At 62.5% G+C, this 24237-nt stretch overlaps 5 protein-coding genes across 18 annotated transcripts; 2 read left to right on the forward strand and 3 right to left on the reverse strand.

Annotated features, from left to right (window-relative positions):
- The first annotated feature begins 693 nt into the window (after positions 1–693).
- Positions 694–8665, forward strand: CIAO3 (cytosolic iron-sulfur assembly component 3). Its single transcript, XM_082643696.1, has 11 exons — positions 694–1323; positions 2335–2430; positions 3912–4055; positions 4342–4474; positions 5032–5166; positions 5440–5558; positions 5712–5841; positions 6281–6353; positions 6830–6967; positions 7396–7553; positions 7642–8665. Exons 1-11 carry the CDS (start codon positions 1258–1260, stop codon positions 7878–7880), a joined length of 1431 nt encoding a protein of 476 aa, XP_082499822.1. The 5' UTR covers positions 694–1257; the 3' UTR covers positions 7881–8665.
- A 73-nt stretch (positions 8666–8738) lies between these two features.
- HAGHL (hydroxyacylglutathione hydrolase like) lies at positions 8739–12117 on the reverse strand (the record flags this gene model as incomplete). Of its 6 annotated transcripts, none has more annotated exons than XM_082643702.1 (9): positions 11752–12117; positions 11136–11210; positions 10685–10848; positions 10479–10596; positions 10291–10399; positions 10111–10214; positions 9793–9894; positions 9417–9496; positions 8739–9099 (listed from the first exon to the last, which is right to left on the reverse strand). In XM_082643702.1, the coding sequence occupies exons 2-9, from the start codon at positions 11199–11201 to the stop codon at positions 8931–8933; spliced, it is 912 nt and encodes a 303-aa protein (XP_082499828.1). In that variant the 5' UTR covers positions 11202–11210; positions 11752–12117. The 6 variants fall into 6 exon arrangements, 5 of the variants coding, with proteins under 5 accessions (XP_082499828.1, XP_082499825.1, XP_082499826.1 ...); XM_082643699.1 differs by having other exon boundaries at positions 11136–11319; positions 11752–11856; XM_082643700.1 differs by lacking the exon at positions 11752–12117 and having other exon boundaries at positions 9793–9891; positions 11136–11489.
- Positions 12110–16376, forward strand: CCDC78 (coiled-coil domain containing 78). Of its 7 annotated transcripts, none has more exons than XM_082643693.1 (14): positions 12110–12634; positions 12870–12989; positions 13077–13163; positions 13358–13510; positions 13591–13644; positions 13769–13836; positions 13962–14040; positions 14128–14253; positions 14470–14657; positions 14724–14895; positions 15017–15060; positions 15781–15847; positions 15923–15999; positions 16132–16376. In XM_082643693.1, the coding sequence occupies exons 1-14, from the start codon at positions 12575–12577 to the stop codon at positions 16241–16243; spliced, it is 1407 nt and encodes a 468-aa protein (XP_082499819.1). In that variant the 5' UTR covers positions 12110–12574; the 3' UTR covers positions 16244–16376. The 7 variants fall into 7 exon arrangements, 6 of the variants coding, with proteins under 6 accessions (XP_082499819.1, XP_082499818.1, XP_082499817.1 ...); XM_082643692.1 differs by having other exon boundaries at positions 15923–16023; positions 16132–16375; XR_014296007.1 differs by lacking the exon at positions 15781–15847 and having other exon boundaries at positions 15923–16023; positions 16132–16285.
- Positions 16357–20414, reverse strand: ANTKMT (adenine nucleotide translocase lysine methyltransferase). The gene is made up of 9 exons (XM_082643697.1): positions 20258–20414; positions 19823–19914; positions 18589–18651; positions 17879–18210; positions 17565–17728; positions 17246–17350; positions 17008–17148; positions 16738–16788; positions 16357–16608 (listed from the first exon to the last, which is right to left on the reverse strand). Exons 1-9 carry the CDS (start codon positions 20312–20314, stop codon positions 16387–16389), a joined length of 1227 nt encoding a protein of 408 aa, XP_082499823.1. The 5' UTR covers positions 20315–20414; the 3' UTR covers positions 16357–16386.
- METRN (meteorin, glial cell differentiation regulator) lies at positions 20351–23632 on the reverse strand. 3 transcript variants are annotated; one of them, XR_014296009.1, is made up of 6 exons: positions 23452–23632; positions 22761–23161; positions 21783–21842; positions 21494–21706; positions 21020–21191; positions 20351–20423 (listed from the first exon to the last, which is right to left on the reverse strand). XR_014296009.1 is itself a non-coding variant. In XM_082643704.1 (5 exons), the coding sequence occupies exons 1-5, from the start codon at positions 23547–23549 to the stop codon at positions 21148–21150; spliced, it is 816 nt and encodes a 271-aa protein (XP_082499830.1). In that variant the 5' UTR covers positions 23550–23632; the 3' UTR covers positions 20431–21147. The 3 variants fall into 3 exon arrangements, 2 of the variants coding, with proteins under 2 accessions (XP_082499830.1, XP_082499829.1); XM_082643704.1 differs by lacking the exon at positions 20351–20423 and having other exon boundaries at positions 20431–21191; XM_082643703.1 differs by lacking the exons at positions 20351–20423; positions 21020–21191 and having other exon boundaries at positions 21198–21706.
- Between the last annotated feature and the right edge of the window lie 605 nt (positions 23633–24237).

Consider the following 24237-nt stretch of genomic DNA (forward strand, 5'->3'; position numbering starts at 1 on the left):
CCCCCACCTTTGCTCCACTGGTTCTGGGGGAAAGAGAGATGGAAACTGCCCTGCATATCTACACGCAAACTGTCCCCCTCCAGCATTAGAAGAGCCCTCCTTTGTCCCCCAGCCTCAGCCAGAGCCCCCTATGCTATAAACCCTCTCCATCACCCCAGCCTAACTGACCCTCATCCTGGCCCGATCCCAACAGCAATTATCCTCACGCATTTTTTGTAAACGTTCTCTGGGGCACTGAGGTGAAACTAAGTTTATTTTGTATTTGTCTGGTTCTAATAATGAGTGAGAATGTTGAGATTTCAGGCACTGTACCCCAGACTTTAGTCAGGTATTGCCAGGATGGCGGGTGCTGGGGCCTGGAAGCCCACCAGGTACATCCTCTGGTGAAAGCCCCTCTCGCTAACACCTGGGCCTCAGGCACCTGGACATCACAGTTAACCCGCAGGTAGGTGAGGAATCATCAGGTAGAGCCCACATCAGAACAAGAACCCCAAGAAGAGCACAGGCTGGGATGGGTCCCCAGCATGTGAGATCATGCCCTGCCTGCGGGGTATTCTGGGGCTGATCCTGCCAAGGCACCTTCAGGGCTGGGCCCACGTGGGTCCTGGGGATGTGCCAGATTCCATCACTGGCGTTTTCTGGAAAGCCCCATAAAAAAGTGGTCATTACCTGTACATGACGACTCAAGAACTGAGTCCAGCCAGCTGCGGTTCTGTCTCAGGTAATAAAATCTCACAGGGAAATGGAGTTTTCTCAGGCTGGTCTTTGAAATAACCACGGACTCTCTCCGAGAACCCCAGGGCTCTGCACTGAGCCGCAGCCTCGGGAGGAACGGCTCCTCATCCCCGTCACTCTCATTTTCTTCTCTTTTCAACAGACACTGGGCGTCTCTGCGTACCCGGCGCCCTTCTGGGTTCTTGGGCTGCGTCCGGAACCAAGTAAAGCAAGTCAGCTGCACCTCTCCCGGGGCGGAGACGGCGGGGCCCGCACACCTGGCTGGCAGGTGAGCCCGGGACCGCGAGTGAGGCGCCCTCGCCTCCCCGCCGCCCCTCTGCCTCCCGGCCCGCGCCCAGGCACGGAGGAGAGTGAGAGGTGCCCGGCGTCGCCAGCAGGGGGCACGCGCCTTCCAGACGCCCGGCCCCTTAGCCAGTCGCGCATGAGCCATGCGGACGCTTTCCGGCAGCGTGGCGGAACCGCTTCCCCGTTTCGCGGCATTTGGCGACACCTGCGCGCGGCGGCGGGCGGCAGTGTGGCACCATGGCGTCGCTCTTCAGCGGGGCCCTGCAGCTGACGGACCTGGACGACTTCATCGCGCCGTCTCAGGTGGGCGGCCCGGGCGGCGGCCGTGCGCGGGGCCGTGCGCGGGGAGCCCCCCCCCGCCGCAGTCTCTCCCCTGAGGGGCTCAGAAGCGGGGCTGCTGGGTCGCACAGCCCCGTAGCTTCCGCGTCCCCTTCCCGGGCGGCCACTGCAGCCGGACTCACCTAGCTTGGGGCCCGGGAGACCCTGCCGAGCTTCCTGGCCAGTTCCTTGAGTGTGAACAGAGTGGGACGGCCCCACCCCGCTGCGAGGGCTTGGGAGGTGCTCCGCTGGAGTCACCGCGGTGGTCGTCGTAGGTGTCGCCCCCGGGGGGCGGGGAGACAGAGCTTGCTCCCAAAGGGGACAGGACAGCTGCACTTGAGAGCCGGCCGCCCTTATCTGGTGTCCCCGCTTATCGGTTGCCACCAGCCAGGCAGGACCAGGGCTCGGAGGGCCATAGCTAAGCCGTCCCAGGAGGAGGAACGGGTGGGGCTGGTCCCGGCACAGCGGCAGGAGGAGCTCGGACAGGCCTGCCACCAAGGCTTTCTGGGGCTAGTTCCCTTTGGGAATGCGATGGCCAGTGAGGTGCTCCTGTTGAGAGAGACCGCGAGAACTCGAGTTGGGCAGAGAAAGGAACTTTCTTCCCGGAACTGGGCGGGGCCAAGCGTTCCTAGCGACCCCTTGGCTTCCTCCCAGCAGTCAATGAAAAACTGGCCAAGGTGCCCCGCCAGACGTTTACGCTGAGGAAGGTGAGGGTGGGGGTTGGTGCTGTCTGCAGACAGGTTAGCGTGCAGGCCCAGTCAGCACCGCCTCCATCTGACTGTGACCTGCAGAGCGACTCTTGGTCGGACAGAGTGTCTGACCAGGCGTAAGTAGGGTAAGTAGTGACAAGATCCATAGCACTAAGAGTGCTTCTGCTGCAGGAAGACCGGAATCAGGGCACAGTTTTCGTCCCAGGTGGTGGTGTGGCCATCAGGCTGCCCCTCTTCTTCCACCTCTGTGCACTCAGGTGCCCGCTGGGGTTTCTCACTGGTATAGGATTGCATCAAGCCCATGAGGGTGGATAAGAGGCCGGGAAGCGGCGTGGCCAAGATCCACATCGAAGATGACGGGAGTTACTTCCAAGTCAGTCAGGTAAGTGCCAGCTCGGTTGGCCTGAACCACGTTTCACTGCTCCGTCGAGTGACAAATGCAGGGGCCACAGGACCTTGCACCTTTCACCAGTCCTTTCTCAGATATGTTCTGCAGAGAGCTCTTTGCAGAGATGGCAGTTCCCGCATCCCCTCCCTCTTTCCTTCTCTCTCTGAGTTGTAATTGTGTAAGATTTTCTAGTCCAGAGACCACTTGTTCTTAGGGAACACCTGCTTCCTGTGTAATTTAGCAATGACAAGATCCTAATCCAATGGCGTTAAAATTTACCCCGACTGTTTGCCATTTGGACTCTCAAGAACATCAGTGCTGTCCCAGGGACCGCAGGCACCACCAGGCACGCTGGCCCGGGGATCCTGCCCAAGCAGGGGAGGAGCCACAGGATGGTTCATGGTAGGGCCAGACAGCAGGATCCAGAGTTCACAGGGAGAGAGCCACCGTTCACTCAGCCCAGGAGGGTGACGCAGCAGCACACCACGGGTCCCGCCCAAGCCCAGCACAGCACGGAAGACCGGGTCCTTTTTAGGTACCAAGTGGGCGCTGCTCCAGAGCAGCAGTGGTTGATCTGGAGGGAAGTCAGAAGCACATCAGCCCCCTGCTCAGCACAGCATCACAGCCTGGCCTTGAGGCCAGTCCAACCTGGGAAAATGCACTGAGCTCAAATTGTGGCTTTGGTGCTAAGTAAGGCCTAGTGATCTGGGCTGGAAGGGAGTTCCAGTCTTGTCAGCCCCCTGGTCACACTCTGGGCCCCTGAAGCTCGCCTGACCCTGGCTCAGACCACTCTTGTGTGTGCAGAGGGAGTGAAGGGGCTCTACTGGGATCATTTGCAGCTAAGAAGAGTTGCCCAGCCTGGAGGCTGGCTTGAACACCAAGTTCTGCAAATGTCTGGCCGAGTCTGACACTGTGACTGACCCTTGTGTCCCTCACCCACTCTTCCGTGTGTTGGCACTGGGCAGGCACAGCCCAGGTGGGCACAGCCTCCCGCCATCTCCTCCCTCTGCCCGTCTCCTTGTTCCTCTGTCCTTTCTTCCTTAATCTTTGCCCTTGCCTTTCTTTTCCTCCTCCATTTGGAGCCTGGCCTTGGGCATTTTCCTGTCCCCACAGCCCCGTGAGGGCAGCCTGGGGACCAACGACTGTCCAGGGCCTCTGTGATGAGTCAGCTGCTTCTTTGCAGATGTAATGCCCGTCTCCCACCCCTGGCGGGCAGCAAGCCTCTTCAATATGATCTGACATGCCAGCCAAGTTTGTACCAAAGTTAGAATTTGGTGCCACTATGAAAATATAGAACGTGTATATGCGTTTCTGCAATAAATATTTAATTTCTAAAAACTTACAGCACATAAAGCCAGTAGTTGGTTGTCAGTGTTGTGAGACGGAGAATGAAGGTTCCCTGTGGGTCTCATCATCTGAGAGCTCCATGTCCTCATGCGGAGGGCCCTTGGGGTACGAGGTTCTTGTGCTTCCAGGATGGAGGGACGAAGAAGCTGGAGAAGGCCAAGATCTCGCTGGACGACTGCCTGGCGTGCAGTGGCTGCGTCACTTCGGCAGAGACCGTGCTCATCACTCAGCAGAGCCACGAGGAGCTGCGGAAGGTTCTGGGTGCTAATAAGGTGAGCGGTGGGGCAGTCTTTGGGATGCCACTCTAACCCGACATCAACCCCAGCATCCCTCACTCGTGTTGTCAGGGCAGCTCATCTTCTGGTGCCCTTTGTCCTATGTGACTCCTGACATTTTTAGGTCTCATCGGTGGGATCTCAGTCAATTACTTGTATTTTGACATTAGTGTTAGCTCTAAACTTTAGGTTCTGCATGTTTGCAAAAATGACACGCCCTGATGGAGTTAGGCTTGGAATCTGTTAAACACACAGAGTGAGCGGCAGGTCCCTTGCTTTGCAGGTGGCGGCGCCTGATCAGCAGAGGCTGGTTGTCATCTCGGTCTCTCCCCAGTCCAGAGCGTCGCTGGCTGTGAGATTTCAGCTGAATCCTACAGACACCGCCAGGAAATTAACTGCATTCTTTAAAAAAATAGGTAGATGCTGAACCTTGGGTGAGCTCCAGCTTGGACACAAGGGCTGGCGGGGGGCTCATCATGCCCCGCTGTCACTGGGGTTAAACACATCAGAAACTCTATCTGAGGTTGACTTCAACTTGAAGTTTTGTTTTGATACGGAGAGCAGTGCCTTTTAATAGAAAACTGTCTGAATTCTGATGTTGCACTTCCCGAGTCTGGAATTTACTCACTCCTAATATTGTTTTTAAACTGTCACCATCAAGGCACATCTCCCAGGTCTGAGTTGTGTTCTGGCTCAGATCAGCTGGTCAACCTCTGCGTGCTGGGAACAGGGCTGGGAGGACGTGGGGTGAGCCCCGGTGCTGGCGGCTGCCCTAGGCAGCATGCAGGGTTTGGCCTGGTCCCTGGCAGCCACTGAGCTCAAAGGAAGGCAGGCCCAAGGACGCTGGGCTGTCTGCACACCAGCGTGTCATGTGACGCCCCACGGGAAGGCAGAGCCCTGCTCCCGGGGCGAGGTGGGCAGCACCTGGGGCTGTGGCCATCCTTCTTGGGGTGAGGTGGGTGCTCCCTTGCAGGGGCACACTACGTGTTTGATACCACCTTCTCGAGGAACTTCAGCCTCCTCGAGAGCCAGCGGGAGTTCGTGCGGCGATTCCGAGCACAAGCCGATTCCAAGCAGGCCTTGCCCCTGCTGACTTCCGCCTGCCCAGGTATGCTGATGCTGCGGACCGATGTCAACAGCTGGACATGGGTGACGGGAGTGCTGGGGGAGGGGCTCGTCAGCAGGCACTGCCTGAGGGTCACCTGTAGTTGCTTCAGTTCCCGGAGGGGTGATCATAGGGACACCTGAGACATGTGTCGGCGACAGCAGAGTGGGGGCTCCTTAGTGGGCTCCTAACTCCTGTACAAGTCAGTCCACCCCAGAAAGTCACACCCCTGCCCTGCTCGCTTCCCCCACCACCCCCACCCTGTGTTGGCCTCAGGCTGGATCTGCTACGCCGAGAAGACCCACGGGAACTTCCTCCTCCCCTACATCAGCACCGCCCGGTCCCCGCAGCAGGTCATGGGCTCCCTGGTCAAGGACTTCTTCTCCCAGCAGCAGGTAACAGGGACATCTTACAAAATGAGCCAAGACTGCAGTGGTCACGGACCCACACGCAGAACTGTGCTCCCAGCCGTGCCTGTGCTGTCACCCCTGCCTCAGCCTTTGCTGCTGGGGCCAGGCAGCTGCACCACTGCCGTGTTCTCCACACAGCATTTGACCCCCGACAAGATCTACCACGTCACGGTGATGCCCTGCTATGACAAAAAGCTGGAAGCCTCCAGACCCGACTTCTTCAGCCAAGAGCACCAGACGCGCGATGTGGATTGTGTCATCACAACAGGTGTGGGGCCCCGAGCCTGCTGGCGCTGTGTCCCCAGCGTTAAGGCCCAGCACAACCCCCCTGGCTCATGTCGGTCACCCCGTCTGTGAGTTGAGCAGCCTTGCAGAGGCTCCCAAATGCTTAAAAGAGAAATGAATGCCCACCCGGGAGGCAGACGATCCGGGAAGGGTCGCTGTCCAGGGACGCGGTGCCCTGCCCACTCCAGGCGCATTGTGAGGCACCCCAAGGTCAGGCGCGTCTGCCCCACCGCAGCCCCGGGAGGCCCTTCAGAAGTGGAGTTGCCTCTGGCTGGGTTCATCCTCCTCCACTCACGAGCAGGGGCTGGACGTCTGGCCACTCACAGGTTGCTAGGGATGCAGGTGGTGGGGATCTTTCATGGTCTCTGTTTTTGTTGAGATTCAGCTGAAGAGCATCTGTCTGTGCTGTGGTCTCATCGTAGGAGAAGTCTTCAAGTTGCTGGAAGAAGAAGGGGTCTCACTGTCAGAGCTGGAGCCGGCTCCCCTGGACAGTCTGTATGTTGCGCCTGCCACGTTAGGGGCAGTAAGCTCGTCCAGCATTGGGGTGCTCTTGACCTTGGGGTCACAGGTGTCCTGGTGGGCAGCAGAAGGGACGAGGCGGGGGGCAGGCACTGTCCTCCCCCCTCTTCTCTGCCTCAGCTTCCTTCTGGTTGGTTTTGCATCTGCCCCGTGGTATGTGTTGGTGTCCAGAGGTGGTTGAGTTCACGAGACGGCCTGTGGACAATTGGCTGATGGTTATCAGAGCTGACCCCAACTTCATACAGGTTGAGCTCCCCAGAACAGGTGACATGACGGAGGGGACGGTCCTTGTCCCCCAGAGCCTCCTCCTGACACACCCACAAAGCCTTGGAGTCTGTGACTCATCTTCCACTTAGAAAGCAAGTGTTCTCAAACATGACAGACAGAGGTTACCCAGAAGCCTTGGTGGACAGCAGCCCCACTACCACCTGAGGCCATGCCCTCCTCCCCAGGTGCAGCAGTGTATCTGCCCAGGAGCCTACCAGCCATCAGGGTGGGGGCTCAGGGGGCTACCTGGAGCACGTGTTCCGGCATGCAGCCCAGGAGCTCTTTGGAATCCACGTCACTGAAGTCACCTACAGACCCCTGAGGTCAGTGGGAAGGGCTGGAGCTTGGGGCAGGGCAGCCTCTCGGGGCACCAGGCAGGAGTTGGGCCCTCCCCTGTGGCTCATGTGAAGGGGCCAGAGCTCTCCAGCCCTTGGTCTCCTCATCCCAGGGCTCAGTGTCCCCTACCCACAGCACGGTGACCCAGGGCCCCAGAGGCCCATGGTGGCAGGACGGTTTTCCTGGCACAGGGTGTGTCCCAACGTGAGTCCCCATTCCAGGGAGGGCAGGCTGGGGCCTTTGTCAGACCTTGGGAAGGTGGGGTTCCCATTCTACAGACCAGGAAACCAAGGCTGGGGCTGAGGCCACCTGCCCCACTCATTGAAGGGAGCTTCCTACCCTCCCCTATCACTGTCCTCCACCCGGGAGGAAGCCTGGGCGTGCCGTGTGGACAGCCTGGTCTGTGTCCCCTCAGGAACAAGGACCTTCAGGAGGTGACTCTGGAGAGGGACGGCCGGGTCCTGCTGCACTTCGCCGTGGCCTACGGCTTCCGCAACATCCAGAACCTGGTGCAAAAGCTCAAGCGAGGGCGCTGCCCATACCACTATGTGGAGGTCATGGCCTGCCCTGCAGGTAGCTGCAGACAGAGTGGGCCCTCTGGGACCCCATGTGCTGACACCCTCCCCTTGACCACACTTCTGCCCTTCCTTCTCTGCCACAGGCTGCTTGAATGGTGGAGGCCAGCTCAAGGCCCCCGACATGCCTGGCAAGGAGCTTCTCCAGCAGGTTGAGAGGATATACAACATGGTCAGGACTGAGGCACCAGAGGATGCGCCTGGGGTCCAGGAGCTGTATGGGCACTGGCTGCAGGGCGAGGGCTCAGAGCAGGCCAGCCGCCTACTGCACACAAGCTACCACGCGGTGGAAAAGGCTGGCTCCAGCCTCAGCATCAGGTGGTAGGAGGCCTCAAGGATCCACCCGGCCCAACACAGCCAGCACCGGGACTCCCAGGAAGGCGTGTGGCATCTCCAGCAGGGAAGTTGCCCGAGGCCCCAGGGCACACCCCCAAAATGCTGGATGAGATGTGGGGACATTGGGACCCACATAGAGATGGGACTCAGGACCCCCCAGCCAGTAAAGGTGACTTTGAGCCTGTGCCCACCCGGACTCCCTGCTGCCGGGGGCCAGAGGTTCCACCAACTGCTGGAACCTCTCCAAGGGCCCAGAGCCCTAGAGGTGCCCTGACTCCTCCCGGTTGTGGCGGCCTAAGCTGTGAGGGTTTCAGCTCGTCCTGTGGGGAGCTTAAGGGAGAGAAAAGGGGGGGGGGTTCCTCATCCCCCATTTCTAGAGTCACCTGAAGCTGCGATGTGGAGGGTGGTGATAGGCTGGACCTGCCAGGCTGGTCAAGCTCACAGCAGAGCTTGGGGAACCCTGCCACACTGGGCAGCAGAGAACACTGGCAGGAGACAGGCACCTGGCCCATGACCCCAGCTGGGGATGGGTGCTCCCTCCACCTAGAACCAGGTGTTCGATGAAGCTGCAGTCTCTGGGGCTTGAGAACCTGTGTCTTGGGGGCTGAGTAGGCGGGAAGGACTCTTGCTATCAGGCCTTAGTGGTCTCTCTGGCTGAGTCCTGTGTCCACAGCTGGACCCCCACTTAAGGGGCAGGGGGAGGGCAGATTGCATTCAGCCCACCAGGCCTGGCCCCGAGAAGCTCACTTCTAGTAAAGGGAACTCTCTCTGAAACCGGTTTCTCTTCACGAGTGTTTACCAGCATCAAAAAAGAGGCCTCTCAAAGCTTTATTCAAAGTTCAGGAGCCCTGTGCACCCCACTAGGCTGCTTTGCAAACACCCAGGTCTCAGGGCTCACTGTGGCCCAGAGAGGGGCCCCAGGTGTCCAACACCAGGAAAGGCCAGGGCGCCCACCCTCTAAGGCTGGGCAGGGCTGAGGAAGGCTCGATCCTCCTCTGGGCCAAGGGAGGAGGGGCATGTGGCCCAGCCCACGTAGGGCTCACTTCGGCCGGGGCATGCTCAGGAGTCCCCACTGCAGCGCGAGGAGTGCCCGGGCCTGTGGCTGCAGCGGCTCAGCTGCCCGCTCAAAGCTCGCTCGCTCCCTGCAGAGCACTTCCAGGACTTCAGCTGGGGCGACCTTCCCCGTGAACTTGCGCACAGGCTCCTCTCTGCGGGGAGAGGGGCTTCGATGGGAACCGTTGGGTAAGCTGGACATGGCGGTGGAAATGAAGCCACTGTCGGAGGGCACTTAAAGAGCAGCCTCTCCCTGGTGCCAGACAGCCCAATAACTAGTCCCCCAACACCTCCCTCAGCATCCAAATGACTGCCAGGGAGGCCCAAAGGACAACAGTCCAGCCCCGTGCCAGCCTGTTCAGCAGCGTGGCCCCTGGGGAGGACACAGGTCCTCCCGACGCGCTGGCTCAGGCCCTGCCATGTGCTCCCCAGCCTGCCCCACAAGAGGGCCCGCACGCTGGCCAATACTCACGCCACCCTCAGGAAGGGGTTGTAAAGGAGCTCCTCGCCCAGGGTTGAGGGCACCGTGGGCACATCATCCTCATCCCTCTTCTGGAATGACCACAGGTCTTTGTCACAGCCTTGTCTGGCAATTCCAGGCAGCTTGGCTCAGCTCACCAGTCTGGGGGCTTGAGCCTAGACCCTGAGGGCAGGCACTCATGGGCCAGACCTGCAGGCTGCCCAGCTCCCCTCCCTCACCAGTGGGAGCCTTGGCTGGCAGAATGCCCTGGGCCAAGCCACGTCTGGTCACCCGGGTCGGTCATGGTGGACTCCCCTGCAGTGCCTCCCTGGTTCCAGTCCTACCCCACCCTCCAACCTTGCCACTGAGAGGGGAGGAGTGGTCACACCTTGGCCCACGATAGCTTGGCCTTCACGTGGTTGTTGCAAGGCTCCACTTTTTGTGCAAACTCGAGGTTACCCAGTGTGTGCTCGTGACCACAGAACACCTTCTGGAGAAAGAAGGCACTTGGGGTGCACAGCACCACCATAGGCAGAGATGGGCAAAGACACTCACCCCAGTGGCCCAGCCCCTCCACCCTCGCCTGGTCCACCTGTCCCCATGGCTGGCAAGCAGTCATCCTAAACCCTGGCATAAGGCAGGTGCAGAGCGCACCGGTTATGTAGGAGGCTGGGCCCCATGAGAGGGTAAGGGGCAGGCTACTCACTGTCTCAGGGGGCAGGGTGCCCAGGGTCTCCACCAAGCTGTGGTACATCTGCTGAGCTGTGGTCTCCAGGCGTGAGCCGCAGCCGGCCACAGACAATGCGTCCCCTGGGGAGTTGGGTGGGTCAGAGAAGGTGGATGGGGCAGAGGGAGGTGGGGTGGGTAGGCGCAGGGCAGCCGGTACCCGAGAACACGGCAGGCGGGTCCAGACACTCATCTTCCCACAGGAAGTAGCTCATGTGGCCCGAGGTGTGGCCGGGCGTCAGGAGGCAGCGCACGTGGATGGCCCCAAACTATGGCAGAGGAGCAGGTGGGCCTGTAAGGTGGTTGGGCCCAGGGCGCTCTCCCCACCCCTCCTGAGTGCACGCTCACCCGCAGCTCCTCGCCATGTACCAGCCTGCGGGTTAGCGCACAGATGCGCTCATCTGCGCCCAGCACCACCAGGCCAGGCAGCAGCCTCGCCAGCTCCGTGTTGCCCCGGGCGTGGTCCCTGCGGGTGGGCAGAAGCAGGATCACACGGGGTAAGGGTAGGGTAGGGGTGACACCCTCCTGCCTCAGCCCGCCCTGATGGCACTCACCAGTGGTGATGGGTGGTCAGCACAGTTGTCAGTGACACCCCCTCCCGGCCCACGATCTCCAGCAGCTGAAAGGGATGGGAGTTAGGGAGATGCAGGTGGTCCAGGTGGCTGCCTGTGTTGGGGCGCCAGGCCCGGGTGCACAGTGCCCCAGGCAGGGGACGGGCCTGGGGGTAGGGGAGATCCAGCAGACAATTACTGAGTGCCCAGCGCACACAGTACAGTTAGGCACCATACACAGGGAGAAGAGAAGACCCGAAACGGCTCTAACCTCAGAGGAAACACAAGATAATCAAGAAACCCTAAACGCCAAATAACCAGAGATGAGACAATAGGGGAAGGATCTGGCCCTGGCAGCGTAGTCTGGAGAGCCTCTCGGAATACGGACTGACGGTCTCGGCCTACGATGCCTGGGCCCACAGCTGTGCTCCTGCCGCCCGAAAGCTGCCCTCACCCTTTTGGGCACGGCCACGTCCACGGCCACAGCCTCCCGCGTGTGCTCCTCGATGACCAGGTACATGTAGTTGTCCTCAAGCACAGGGATGACTTTGACCTTCATGGTCGCAGAGCTCAGCCACCCCGCGCCTCCTGAGCCCCTTCCTCAGGGTGGGACTACCCTCTCCAGACCCTAGGCAGCGCTGTGCGTGGGAGGGGTCAGCTCCACAGACACGCTGGGGGTCAGGAAAGGAACCGCGCTCCCTGCTCCCGGACTTTCCCGAGGGCCCTTGAGGAATCCCAAGCTCCAGGCTTAAGTTGACCTGCAGCTGCGGGGACCAGTCTCTCGCAAAGACTCAGCCCGTCGCAGGCCCCGCCCCCGCGCAGCAGGCCACACCCCCCGATTAGCCCGCCCTCTTCCGGCTCCGCCCCCAGCCACGCCGCTGCCCCGGTAGGCTCCGCCTGCCTCCCAGGCTCCGCCCCCTCCCCAGGTGCCCTCCCGCCGCAGCGCGACCCTGGACCAGCCCCTCTCCAGGCCCCGCCCCTCAACGTCCTTCCGCAGGCCCCGCCCACCCCAGGCCCCCTCCCTCCGAAGTACGACCCCGACCCGCCCCCTTTTCCGGTCGTCCACTTACCCCAGCGGGCTGAGCCAGCTGGTCGCAAGGACTGTCTGAAGGACAGCCGGACAGAGGCGGGCCTCGGGCGCCTGTCACGGGGCCTGGACGGAGCGCGCCGCTCACCCGGGCCGCCGCCAACGGCCGGCGGGCCCGCCTGGAACCTGCGCGCGCGGGGACCCGAGCACGGTGCACAGAGCACACGCGTGCGCGGGCGGGAGCGCGCGCGTGCCCGAAGGGGGCTGCGCGCACGTCGGGCCGGTCGCGCCCGGCGCTGCGGCGCCTCCTCCACGAAGCCCTCCTGGCACCGGGCTGAGACGGTCCTCCTGAGTACCCCGGACCCGGATTGGGACGTCTGAGCCCGCTTCCGTCAGGTTGAGGGGTGCAGGGATCTGTTCAGTTTGTTTGCCTGCCCTTCCAGTGTTCAGCGTAGGGGCCTAATGAGTGTGCGAACCCACATGGTAGAGCAAAGCGCGCTGTGTGAGGACAACAGTAACAGCAGCGGCATCTCCATACCATGCGCGCTGTCCCACACCTCCCCAGGCTGGGCCCTTCTATGCACTCGTGGTTCCATCCGCGTCCCTGATAAATGCTGGGGTGCCGATCTGCGTTTCCCAGATGAGGAAAAGGAAGCCGGAAAAAATGGATCGCCAAATACGGAAGAAGTTGAGAGTTTGCACCCACCTCCCCAGCCACTGAACTGTCCTGCCTGCCCTCATGGGCGGGGCCCCGGGAGTCTCCTGGGGACAACAGAGGCCTTGGCAACACAAACCACCGTGTTGCAGCAACAGGCCAGTAGTCGAGGCGGCACCGGGCTTGGGGCAGCCCAGAGTCCCTTTTGCCTATGGAGTATGTTGCAGCCCCAGGCCCCAGGCCAGGGGCCCCACCTCGGGCCACCAAGAATGTGAGTCCTCCCAGGACGCTGCTGCTTCTGGGCTCGGGGGTTCTCCCTGTTCCCTCAGAGACCAGGAGGGGTGTAGGTCCTCCCAGGACCTGGGCCTGATCCTGGCTGTGGGAGGGCCTGCCCCAGCTCTGCCAGGCTGAGGGTGTGGGGGTGGATGGCTGGTGGCTTCAGGAGAGTGGAGGCCACAGCCCAGGTCTCAGACGCACCTGGGGTATGAGTGGTGGTGCCTCCCTAGGTTCTGCCGCGGGCCGAGACCTGGCTGCCAGGAGTCCCTGGGGGTGCCCCAACCTGGGCCGCCAACCTTGAGACAGAGATTCCCTCAGATCTAGAGCTGAGTGAGGAGCAGCGGCTGCAGGTGGGTGTGGGGGCCCTCAGGCAGTGGCAGGAGGGAGGGCATCCCCAGGGCCCCACAGGCCCCACCTCTCATCCTGGTCATCCATAGGTCTGCAAGGAGCTGGTGGACCTGCAGATCAAAACCCATCGCCTGAAGGAGCAACACGAGGCTGAAATCTTCGAGCTGAAGAGTGAGGTGGGCACTGATGTGTGCCTACGTGTGCCAGCCTGAGGGCATGGGGGGAGGGTGCACACTTAGTGCCAGAACTGTGAGGGGTGCAGGTGTGCCCCATGTGACTGTGCACGTGCAGTGTCTGCGAGTCCCCACCTGTCCTGTGTGTGCTCTGTCCCTGTGGATGCCCAGATGGATGTGACCTGGTCACCCCGCAGGTCCTGTGGCTGGAGAGCCGGGTGCTGGAGCTAGAGCTGCACGGAGAGCAGGCAGCCCTAGCAGAAGCTGATCCGGGGCACCGCCAGGCACTGGCACAGGAGCTTGGGCACAAGGCCTGGGGGCAGGGACACTCCAGCCACCACAGACTCCAGGTCACCATGAGCGCATGGGTGGAAGCTAAACAGGGGTCCAGCAGGGGAACAGTGAGGCTGAGACCGGCTCTTCTGTGCAGGCACAGCCCAAGGACTTCCTGACCGCTGAGAACGAGCAGAAGCTGGGGGATGGTGTGAGTGTGCAGCCACCTAGCCCGGGAATCTGTTGAAGTTTCTCCTAGCCCAGGGTGGAGGTGGGGCAGTGCAGGGGACCCAGAGCTTGGGCTCTCACCCAGCCAGCCCTTGTGTACCCCGCAGCCACAGGGAGAAGTAAATCGGGCGCCAGAGCAGCACAGGGCTCGGCAGCAGGCACTGGAGACGCGTGTGTGAGTGACTGCCTCACCTGGGACAGGAGGGCCCAGCAGGGCACAGTGAGCAAAGGAGCTGTTCTTAAGGGGCAGAAGCAGTCACCTGCCCTAGGCCCGGCTAAGCCTCATACCCATGTCTGCAGGGCAGCCCTGGGCTGGCAGCTGCAGGGAGCCCAGGAGGAGGCCAGGACAGCTGGGCAGCAACTGGCTGCACAAGCCTTGGTGAGGCCCACCCCTAGCTGCTTTGAGGTCTGGCTCAGCAAAGGTCCACCTTGCAGGACATAAATTCAGGGCCATCTCCACCCCCAGGTATTGTCTGCCTGCCGGGGCCAGCTCCACCAGGCTGAAGCAGAGAACGCCCGGTTGCAGCTGCAACTCAAGAAGCTGAACGAGGAGTACGCCATTCGACTGCAGCACTGCGCCCGAACCGTGGCTGTGAGCACTGGGCCGGTTGGCCCTGTGTTGAGTGGGAGGCCTCTGGGTCCTGGGGAGCCCGAGTCTGGCCTGGGTGTGCTAGACCACTTCAGAGAGACTCTGACCTTGTGGGAGACTTCAGACCCACCCAGCATACTGTCATCAGACCAGCTCCATGGAGGGAATTGGCGGTGGGGGAGGTGTGGACCCGCCCCAGCCCGGCCATATCTCCTCCAGGGGTATGCAGATGGTGCAGGCCCGAAGCCTGCATCCACAGCCCTTCGGACCTTCCTGGAAACCACTCTGGAGGACATTCGGGGGGCGCATCACAGCCGTGAGCAACAGCTGGCCCGGGCTGCTCGCGCCTACCGCAAGCGCCTGGCAAATCTGAGTCGGAGGCACGAGGAGCTGCTGGCTGGCCACAGGTGGGTCCCTCCCTGAGCTGGGCACCGGGGGTGGGATGGCCCCAGGTGACCTGGTGCGGGGCTTAGTGCGCAACAGGTACTGGTGGATCCCAACGGGGCACCCAGGACCCCCAAGGCTACCTCTGGTGCAGCCACCTCAGACATGGAGCCGCCGCCCCTGCACACGGTCACCAAATTCGGCCACCTGAGAGAGGACCAGGCCAGGCTGGAGAAGCAGCTCCAGAAGCTCCAGGCCCAGGTGAGCGCTCCCTGCTGCCCCACCACTCGCCCCAGGACCCATCCCAGGCTCAGCAAAGCCCCAACCCCAGGGCCTCTGAGCAGCCTGCCTCATTCAGCAACCGCTGTTCTTTTTCCCACAGAAAGAACCCAGTGAAGCCTCTCAGGGGGGCCCATTAGAGCCACAGTGAGTACCTGGTGTGGGTGCTGAGGAGACCCATTCACTTATCCTATGAACTAACTGCTTAGAGGGGTTCTGGTTGCTGCAGTGAACAAGGTGGCCCATCTGTATTCTCCAGTCTCGGTCTGCTTATGAGACACTAATAATCGCAGAAAAACCAACTGCCCGGAGAGAGGAGGGACTACCCTCCTGTATGGGAGGGGGCTACCCTTGAATGGGAGGGTCAGGGAGAGACCCCGAAGAAAGGACACTTCAGCTGAGACTCGGAGGACCCACAGCTGAAGACCTGTGGTGGTATGACAGTAGGAGTCTTGACCCCAGGACAAGGCAGGAGCAGGCCACCTGGTGACCTTCACAGCCTTTGCCTCTGCACCTCCACGTTCTCAACTGTGCAGTGAGCAGAAGCTGGGACAAGTCGCCTGCCTGGGGTTTTGGGAAACCCCCCAGCATGGGGGGAGGCCCCCCCATAAGCATCCTTACAGACACTGGGATCACTGTCCCAGCTGGCCTCGTGGCTTAGCTTTCCCTGAGTGGCCAGTGGCTGCCCCCATGCACAGATGGCTTCAAGCCTCACAGGGCCCATAGTTGAAAGGCAGCCCTATACTGTCCCAAACTCGCTCCCAGCAGGCACCTCAAGGACCTAGGGGCCCTGACTTGAGCAGGGTCATTGGTCAAAACCTGGGTCCATGCCAGCTTTCACGCCCACCCCTCCTCCTCCCCTCACAGGGGCCTGGAAGCTGCATCCTGGGCCCAGATCCGCCAGAAGCTACAGGACTTCTCCCGTGGCACCCAGGTAGTGGGCAAAGCCTGGCCAGAGGCCCCTCCTCACACTGTGCCCAGGCTCATGGCTTATGTTCCCCCATTCCAGGCAGAGCTGGAAAGGGAGAGAGCACAGCTGCTAGTCCGAGCCACGATGGCTGAGGAGCAGCTTTCTGAACTACAAGAGTACGTGGACCAGCACCTGGGCAGGTGGGCTCTAGAGGTGGGCTGTGTAAGACCCAAGGACCTCAGTCCCAGGCACTAGCAGCAGGGTTTGTCCACAGCCAGGTGGTAACTATGCCTAGTTTCTCTGAGCAGGTACAAGCAGGAGATCCTGAGGCTGAGGAAGCTGGTGGGTACAGGAAACCCCTGGAAAGCAGGGGCCACACCTCCAGCCAAGCCGCAGCACCCAAGGACCCGCAGCCGTTAGCTGGTCAACAGATAAACTTGGAGCAGAACTCTTCACAGCCAGCATGGAGCCCTCCCCACAGCACCCCCTTGGGAGATCATTCCACCCAGCTCAACACCCAACAAAAATCAGGCTGGAACCCACTGAGTCTTTATTGTGTCCAGTCAGCCAACCTGAGAATTGGGGGCTCCAGGTACGGAGGCAGAACTAGGCCCTGGCACAGCCTGCCCAGCTGGCCCACCACTGTGGACATCATAGGCCCAGACGCGGTCCAGGCCCTCACCCAGTACAGCCACAGGTTGCCAGGTGGGGAGGGGGAAGCGCCCAGACACCACTCGGGCTCCTGCAGGCAACTCTGCCTGTAGCTTGTCCTCCAGCAGTGGGAGCTATGGAGGAGAGGGAAGGTTGGGGTGGGCAGGGTGGAACACAGCTCCCCCTACCCAGCTCCTCCAGGCCCAGCACCTACACTGGGGATGGCTTGGGCTTCCCATGGGGTCAGCAAACCCCAGACCTACCACGCTAGGAGCCAGGAACACAGACACATTGTGGCAGTCCCTCAGGCTCACCTGCAAGAAGAGGAAATCACCCCAGCAGGGATTGGGGCCCCAGCAGGGAGGGAGGTTTGGTGGGCATGGGGTAACTGCAGCTTCCAAGTCCCAGCTCCAGCCTGCCCAGGTGGCAGAGGTACCTGGCACTGTCAGCAGGGTGGCCAAGCTTCCAAGCTAGAACTGGAAGCATGGAGATCAGGGTTGGGGTCTGAGGGGGTCCAGGACTCCCTGGATTACCTTCCAGAGGTTCTCACGGCGGTAGCTGACATTGCCCGCACATCCTGCCCTCCAGGCATGCAGCCACGCCAGCCCCACCAGCCATGGGTTTAGCTCATAGCCCACAGCTGGGCGGAGACCGCACTTGTGGGCAGCCAGCACCTGTGGGCACAAAGCGTCAGGACCAACAGATGGGGAGGTGCGTTCACAGGAGGGGTCAGCAAAGACGCTCCCCAACACACACGAACACGGTCCTTACAATCCTGCCGTCGCCAGAGCCCAGATCCACCATCTTTCCTGGACGGCCTCGCAGCAACGACAACACGTGGTCCACCTGCCTGGCACTCGCGCCAACATAAGGCACCTGTACAAGGAAGCAGATGGGACTGTGAGGGCGGGGGGCCTGCCTCCTGGGCTTCCTTTCTTAGAGTGGCCAGTCGGGTCCTACCTGAAGGAGGTCCCAACCCACAGCCGGATCGGCCCTGGAGTAGCTGCACCCTCCCCCTTAGCGCCACACTCCAGGCCCCGCCCCCAGCCCGGGCCCGCCCGGCCGGTCCCCACACCCCTTGGCCCAGCACCTGCAGCCGCAGCGGCACGCGGCGGAAGCCCGGCTGCAGCAGCAGCGCCCACACGGCGTAGGCGACCAGGCCCGAGCCCGCCGCCACCTGCAGCAGCTCCAACGCGCCTAGCCGCCGCTCGCGCAGCTCCGCCAACGCCTCGGCCGGGTCGTCCTGCTCCATGGCTGCGGGAGAGCGGCTCAGGGTCGCCCCACCTCAAGGCCCCTCCCCGGCTCAGGTCCGAGACCCTCATGCCCCGGCCCGGACCTGAAGAGGGCCGTCCTCCCCACCGCCCCCGGCCTGCGCGGCGCCCCTCCTCCCCGCTCCGCGCCTACCAGACCCGCGGCGCCGCGCCGGAAGAGGCGGCCGCGGCGAGACACCGGAAGCGGCCGGGATCGCGTTCCGCTCCGTCCGGGTCCAGGGACCCCCCCGCGGGTTCCGGACCGCGGAGCCTTGGGGTCCGGGGCTACCCTCGCGGGTTCTGGCCGCACAACATCCTGCCTGTAGCCCGCGTCGCTCAGCCTCGTTGGCCCATGCCGCAGAGGGTTGCTGCGGGCCTGTCCTGGGCGCTGCGGACCCCTGGGGCTGCACATCCCAGCGCGGGGAGGCGCGAGGGAGGCGGTGCCGTGGATCCGGTTGACTGGCAGCAGAGGCCCGTGCGGTGTGGCTGGAGGCCAGGGGCGGCGGTCAGCCCGGGGGAAAGGGCTCACCGGGGAGACGCCGCCCCGCACACCCCGATAGCCAGCCAAGCCCAGGAGCAGTCGCGGGGAGGCCACCCGGGCCCCTCCCACGGCTGAAGGCAGTTAGCCCGAGTGCGCAGGAAACCCAGGATGCGCAGGCTTCGGCGGGGGCGGTGGGAGTTTGAGCTTGGCTGAGGGGCAGGGCGGAGAGTGTTGATAAGGAGAAATTTAGCAGAACCGAGAAGACAGATGTTGGCTCTCTCTGAGCGTCATGGGAGGGGAGCCGGATGTGAGGTGCTGGGCGCTCTGGCAGCTGGCCCAGTCAGGGGGATGGGAGGAAGAGCCCCAGGAGCTGGGGAGACTACCTTCTCCAGAAAATGTCACACACACGAAGAAAGATTGAGTTCCCGGAAGTGACCTGATGAAGCCTGGGAATGGGAGAGGCAAGTGGGGGGACAGAGCCAGGACCCCCTCCTCACCCCACCCTGAGGCCAAACGTCCTTGAGTGGCAGAGACTTGTCTGCACACAGGCCCTGGCCTGCTTCTCATCCATCCACGGCATCGGTCAGGAGGGACGGAAGCTGCTTCAGACAATGCAGGCATGCTGGAGACCCCTGCCCCCATCCCCAAGTGCAGACTGCCGCAAACTTGGACCCAGCTGCCTCCACTTGGGAAAGACAGGTGTTCCTGTGGCAGGAAACCCCGGTGCCCTGCTCCCAAGACCTGAGCACTGGAGAGGAGGAGGGCTGCTCCCCACCCCCATCTCAGAACATCCTGTCTCCTTCCTGGCTGTCACTGGGCCCTCCCCATAAAAGGAGGATGTGCACTGGGCTTACACAGCATCCCATTCTTGTCTCTTTTGTTCCTTGTATTATTCCTGGTGCCTAGAGCAGCACCTGGTACCTAGAAGAAACTCAATAGAAGCTGGTCGACTGAATGAAGGCACCTACCCTGACTCCCCAGTGTGCACACCCAAAAGTCCCTCACCTTCACACCTGCACCCTGCTCCTCACCTTTGGGTACTGGGCACTCGAGTGCATACCTGTGTGAGTGCACATGCCCAGAGGTGCCCCAGAGGCACCTGCTCCCATAGCCCCAGCCCTCATGCTCACCCACACCGTTTCCCCTTGGCCACTCCCCTGTGGGCAGGCATGAAGCCCCTGGCCCAAGCCTTCCAGGCTCCTCCCAGAGCACCCTGGGGCTCCTCTGGCCCTGTCAGCCACACCCACTTCTGCCCTTTCTGCTCCTTTTGCTGGTTGCAAAGCCAACACTTTCTCTGGAGGAGGGTGTGTGCATAGGAGGCGCTTCCTGGGGCAGGTGGGCAGAGGCCAGTGTCCAGCCTAGGGCCCAGCCCAGAGAAGATGCCCTACATTTTTCTGGACAGATGGTCCCAGAGATAGTCCACAGTGACCACACTGGGTGTGGCCATGGGCCTCTGTCCAAACAAGGCTGTGGGGAGCTGGCCAGAGAATTAGGGCAAGAGCCAAGGGTGAGGTGCTCCTCAGCGCTGGAGGCGAAACCCTCCTCGGGTCGGGGTCTGCATGGGCAGTGCAAAAGCCTCCCAAGATGGAGAGGAGGATGACAGGAGAGCACACTCACCTCCTCCTCCTCTGGTCTTTACTGAGATACTCCCTGGTGGGGAGAGGGGAAACAGGGATACAAGGGTCTGCAGTCCAGGAGAGAGGTCCAGGCTAGAGATCCAAATGTGGGGTCATCAGCATGTTGATGGTATTTAAAGCCAGAAGGCTGGCCCAGTTCTCCAATGAGGGAATGTCGGAATGTGCGTGGAGAGGAGGAGAGGTCTGGTGCCTGAGCTCTGAACAATCCATGGGTGCCAGTTTGAATTTGGGGATGCAAAAGGGCACAGCAAGGAGCCTCAGGAACAGCAGAAGGTGGGAGGAGCCCAGAGGAGCCTACCATCCAGGGTGACTGTGCTCCCACCCACAGTTCTCACCAGTCCCCACAGCAAGTGGCCCGTCCAAGTGAAAGGAGTGCGTACCCGACACGAGTGTAGCCTTAGACAGCCCTCCCCACCGAAACTCCAGGGCAGCCACTGGAGTGATGCAGTGTCCACACAGGGCGTGGCAACATGAGGTACCTATATCAGCTGAATCTGGCAGAAGTGGCCCTGTGTATCCTTGTTCCTCTCCCAGCCTCAGTTCCTGCCTGCAGGATGGCGGGGCCCCTTCTCCAGTGAGGGCTGCCAGGCAGAGTGGGAAGTTGTTTCTGGGGCTCAGCCCAGGCACCCCACCAGACCTGAGCTGTGGCCCTCTTTCCCAGGAGCTATGGGGCTGGGTCAGCAGAGTCAGCTCCCTCTGGGTTCAGTAGTCCCACGTGCACCCCCATCCTGGGGCCTTTCAGCCTCAGGGCGGTCAGCTTTGTCCAGACCGCGCTGGCCCTTTATGTGGCCGAGGCTGGAGAGGAAGGCGGGGGCAGTGACAATGACGCCAGTGGCGGGAAACGGTCCTTAGAGACCCCATTGTGTGCCCCCGCCCACTAGAAATGGGCAACAAGCAGGACCCTGCAGAAGAGACCCCACAGCTGTCAGGATGCTGGGCACGTTGCAGGGGTCTGTGGACAGAGGGGCCCATTCTTCCCCAGGGGCAGAGTGGGGCCAGGATGACTCTGCTGGGCTTGCAGCGAACCACGCAGGGAAGTCGGTGGCCCACCAGATTGCAGCCCCTTCCCTCAGGTTGGGAGTGGTGTCGCCTGCCTCCCCCTACAAGGGCCTCCACCCACCTCAGACCTTGGGTGTTATGGCCCCTTTTCCACTCCCACTCTGAGCAGTGGAATCACCTGGCATTGGGGGCAGCAGAGCTGAGGGTGACGTGAGTGGGGGGTCCCTGCATGCCCCCACCCAGCAGCAGCCCCTCTCCAGGGCGTGGGCTGGGTGGCCTTAGACATAGCACCACTGCTCCAGAGCCTCAGTCTCCGGCTCTGTGAAGTGGGAACTGGGCAGTGCCGGGGGCTGTGGGAGAATAAAGTGAAGTGAGGCAGGCCCAGGGCTGGGCTCAGGCACGAGCACCCGATGCACATTGGCTAATGCAAGCAGCGTTCTTATTGGTTATTGCTATTACCTCGGAAGCAGTTGGTACTGTGATACCATCTGGAGGCCAACCCCCCACCCTCCTACCTGCCCCTCCCCAGCACCCTGCTCCCAGGCCCCTCAGTCCAGCACCACCTCACAGGGGTGGAGGTGGTCAGCATGGGCAGCCGTGTAGGCACGGCTGAATTCCTGGAAGCGGGGTGCACAGCCCAGCCAGGCCTCACCGAAGCGGCTCCAGCCCATGAAGAGGAAGGTGCCAGGGCCAGGGTGGACGCCACAGTGCAGTGGGGTGCGAATGGAGGCCTGCGCATGGCCCCCAGGGCCCCCCACCCGGAAAAGCGGCAACGTCTGGCGGAGGACACGGGCGGCAGCCACGGTGATAACAGACTCCTGCAGCTCTGTGTCGTGGGCAACCCCGTGGATGGTTCCATGGATCACTGTGGGGACACATGTTGGCTAGTGGCCTTCAGGGGAAGGCAGGCCCCTGGCTCGCCCCACAGCGGGGACACTCACCAAAGTCGCTGGTGCACACAGCCAAGAGGAGCTCGGCATCACTGCAGGGTCTGCAGGCACCTGGCATGCAGGGGAGGTCATGAGTGGCAGCCCTGACCTCTCCAGGACTACCCGAGCCCTCCCCCAGCTGGACACAGGATAGAGAGGGCAAGCTACCAGACCCCCCTCAGGGCCTGATGGCAACTGGGGGTCTCAGGGACCATGTGTACACACCCTGAAGACACCCTGTACTTGGGGTGACACTGCAGGCTCGTGCATGCATCACACACACGCACAGACATGGGCCTGGGGGCTGTGCCCAGCATGCAGGCAAAAAGACCCACCGAGCTGGAGCTCAAGGGTCTGGGTGCACGCGGCACATGCTCTTGCACACCCATCTCACAGGCAGCACCAGCAGGCGGTAACCCCTTGGTCTCCCAGAGCTGCTTCCTGGGGCCCAAAGTCACTGGCCCAGCCCACGTGGCAGGAGGTTATGGTGGATTCGAGGGTCAGGAGACAGAGCAGAGACCCCCATCCCCTGTGAGGTTAAGCTCCAAGCTCCCGGAGAGCAAAAAGCTGGGCCTGGTGCCCTGCCGGGAGGCGGGGCTGCATCTCCATGGTGACCAGGCTCACAGTGGACTTCTGTTGTACTGGGCTGGGGGAGGGGAGGGAGGTCACCGCTGGGCCAGGGAGCCCTGGACAGCTTTGGCCGTCATCCCCTCCCCCAACCCTTCAGGGACCAGGGTCCCGGGTTGCCCTGCCCGGCCTCCCCTTCCGGGATTCTGCCCTCTGTCAGCAATTTCCCTAACCCGCAAAGTGAGGGATTGCCCCTCCCCCCGCCCCACCTGTCCTGGCGCTGCTACTCACTAGCTGTGTGCCTTTGACAGGCTGCCTCTGTTTCTCCCTCTGTGCAGTGGGGAGGACAGGCAGGTTCCTACCCAGCGAGACCAGGGAGCGACTCCACGACTCCCACCTGTCCCCACCCAGACCTGCACTCACCATCCGCACTGAGGCCGTGGGCCTGCGGAGGCAGCTCTGGACGCCCGTCCTCCCGCAGTTCGAAACGGAAGGAGGCCACGCGACGGCTGATGTCGGGATGCGGGGTGGCCTGCAGGAAGAGGGCCCGGCGCTCGCGGGAACCCCAGCGCACGCATCGGCCCCCGGCCGGGCCTGGGCCCTCGGCCAGCAGCAGCTCCAGCACGCCGCCCGCCCGCTCCGCGAAGACTTGGGCGCCTGCGAAGGGCCGCGCCGGCCGCAGGCAGGCGATGCCGGGCCGCACGCCGGGGTCGGAGCCGCCCAGGGTGAGGCGCAGCGCCCCGGCCGGGTACAGCCACTCGATCCCGCCCTCCGCACAGGCCAGGGCGAGCTGTCCCACGCTGCCGGGCTCCTGCGTCAGGCCGCTGCGGACCGAACGAGCGGTGCTGAGGCAGGCGGCCGGCGCCCACACCCGGCCAGCCCGCTTCCCCTGCACCCTCTCCCCGCAGCCATCAACAGCTGCGTCCACTTTGTGGAGAAGGAAACTGAGGCCCAGCATTCTGGGACTCGGCGGGGGGCGGGGAGGGCAAGGATTCGGTGCCGGGACGGAGCGCCCCCATCCCAAAGGTCTGGCGACACATCTTCCAGCCCCCTCCTAAGGGGAGCGCGGAGTCCCAGGGGGTTGGCCCGCGCGGGGGTCCAGCGGGGCTCGTACCGGCCTCTCCAGCTGCAGCGGTCCTCCGAGTAGCCGGCGCGGGCGGCCGTGGCCAAGAGGCCGAAGCAAAGGGCGCAGAGCAGCGCCGGGGGCGGCATAGTGCGCGGGGACGCGCGGGGGCGCGGCGGGAGCAGCCGGGGCGTTGGCCCCGGCCCCGCGCAGCCCCCACCGGCCGCGCCTGCCGGCCGCCCACCCGGCCGGGAGCCTGGAAGCTGCCAGGAGGCAGTGGGCGGGCCGAGCGGCCAATCGCGCCGCGGTGCCCGAACTTTCCACCAATTGCAGCGGCGCTCTCGGGGGTGGGAGGACCAGCCCGTGGCCCAGGAGGCGCTGGGGAGGGGCTCTACTGCCGGACGTGTTCCGTGTCACCTCCTCGATGTACCCCCATACTTTCCCCCCAACACACACCCCCGCCTCCAGCCTCGCCTTGCTTGCCGTCCTGGTCTGGCCACTGTCCTCCAAGCCCTTGGCCGGGGTGGAGGTGGTGCCCACTGGAACCTCTGGGAGAGGGGAGTTCATCTGGGTGGCTCTCTCCAAGACTGCTACCTAGGCTTCCATCCCCCATCTCTCCCTAACCTGGCCCTGGTGACTTCCCACAGGCCACGCGGTAACCCAGCGATGAGTGTCCAGGCACTGGGGCTGCAGGCACCGTGGAAAAGCAGGAGCAAGGACAGCCCTGAGCCCCAGAATCAAGCCCCTAGTAGGTTGGGACAAGCTGAAACGAGGCCCACTCTCATAGAAGAAACCCCGCCCCCAATGCCAATGTGTAGGCCAGGGAGGGGGTGGGGA

Source organism: Mesoplodon mirus (genome assembly GCF_964341445.2).
Source record: "Mesoplodon mirus genome assembly, chromosome: 15".
Classification (NCBI taxonomy): domain Eukaryota; kingdom Metazoa; phylum Chordata; class Mammalia; order Artiodactyla; family Ziphiidae; genus Mesoplodon; species Mesoplodon mirus.

Excerpts from the sequence above, each read along its gene's own strand:
- METRN (XM_082643703.1), bottom strand. The coding sequence starts at position 23,549 with ATGCCGCCCCCGGCGCTGCTCTGCGCCCTTTGCTTCGGCCTCTTGGCC. Across the intron at positions 23,162-23,451 it reads CGCTGCAGCTGGAGAGGCCG|CGGCCTGACGCAGGAGCCCG; the intron begins GTACGAGCCCCG and ends TTCGGTCCGCAG. Across the intron at positions 21,843-22,760 it reads CCACGGCCTCAGTGCGGATG|GTGCCTGCAGACCCTGCAGT; the intron begins GTGAGTGCAGGT and ends CCTGCATGCCAG.
- CIAO3 (XM_082643696.1), top strand. The coding sequence starts at position 1,258 with ATGGCGTCGCTCTTCAGCGGGGCCCTGCAGCTGACGGACCTGGACGAC. Across the intron at positions 5,167-5,439 it reads GCTGACTTCCGCCTGCCCAG|GCTGGATCTGCTACGCCGAG; the intron begins GTATGCTGATGC and ends TGTTGGCCTCAG. Across the intron at positions 7,554-7,641 it reads GGTCATGGCCTGCCCTGCAG|GCTGCTTGAATGGTGGAGGC; the intron begins GTAGCTGCAGAC and ends TCTCTGCCACAG.
- ANTKMT (XM_082643697.1), bottom strand. The coding sequence starts at position 20,314 with ATGTTGCCACGCCCTGTGTGGACACTGCATCACTCCAGTGGCTGCCCT. Across the intron at positions 18,652-19,822 it reads AAAGACCAGAGGAGGAGGAG|GCTTCATCAGGTCACTTCCG; the intron begins GTGAGTGTGCTC and ends TCCCATTCCCAG. Across the intron at positions 17,351-17,564 it reads GCGTGCCGCTGCGGCTGCAG|GTGCCTTATGTTGGCGCGAG; the intron begins GTGCTGGGCCAA and ends TTCCTTGTACAG.
- CCDC78 (XM_082643690.1), top strand. The coding sequence starts at position 12,575 with ATGGAGTATGTTGCAGCCCCAGGCCCCAGGCCAGGGGCCCCACCTCGG. Across the intron at positions 13,645-13,768 it reads AGCAGAAGCTGGGGGATGGT|CCACAGGGAGAAGTAAATCG; the intron begins GTGAGTGTGCAG and ends TGTACCCCGCAG. Across the intron at positions 14,254-14,469 it reads ACTGCGCCCGAACCGTGGCT|GGGTATGCAGATGGTGCAGG; the intron begins GTGAGCACTGGG and ends TATCTCCTCCAG.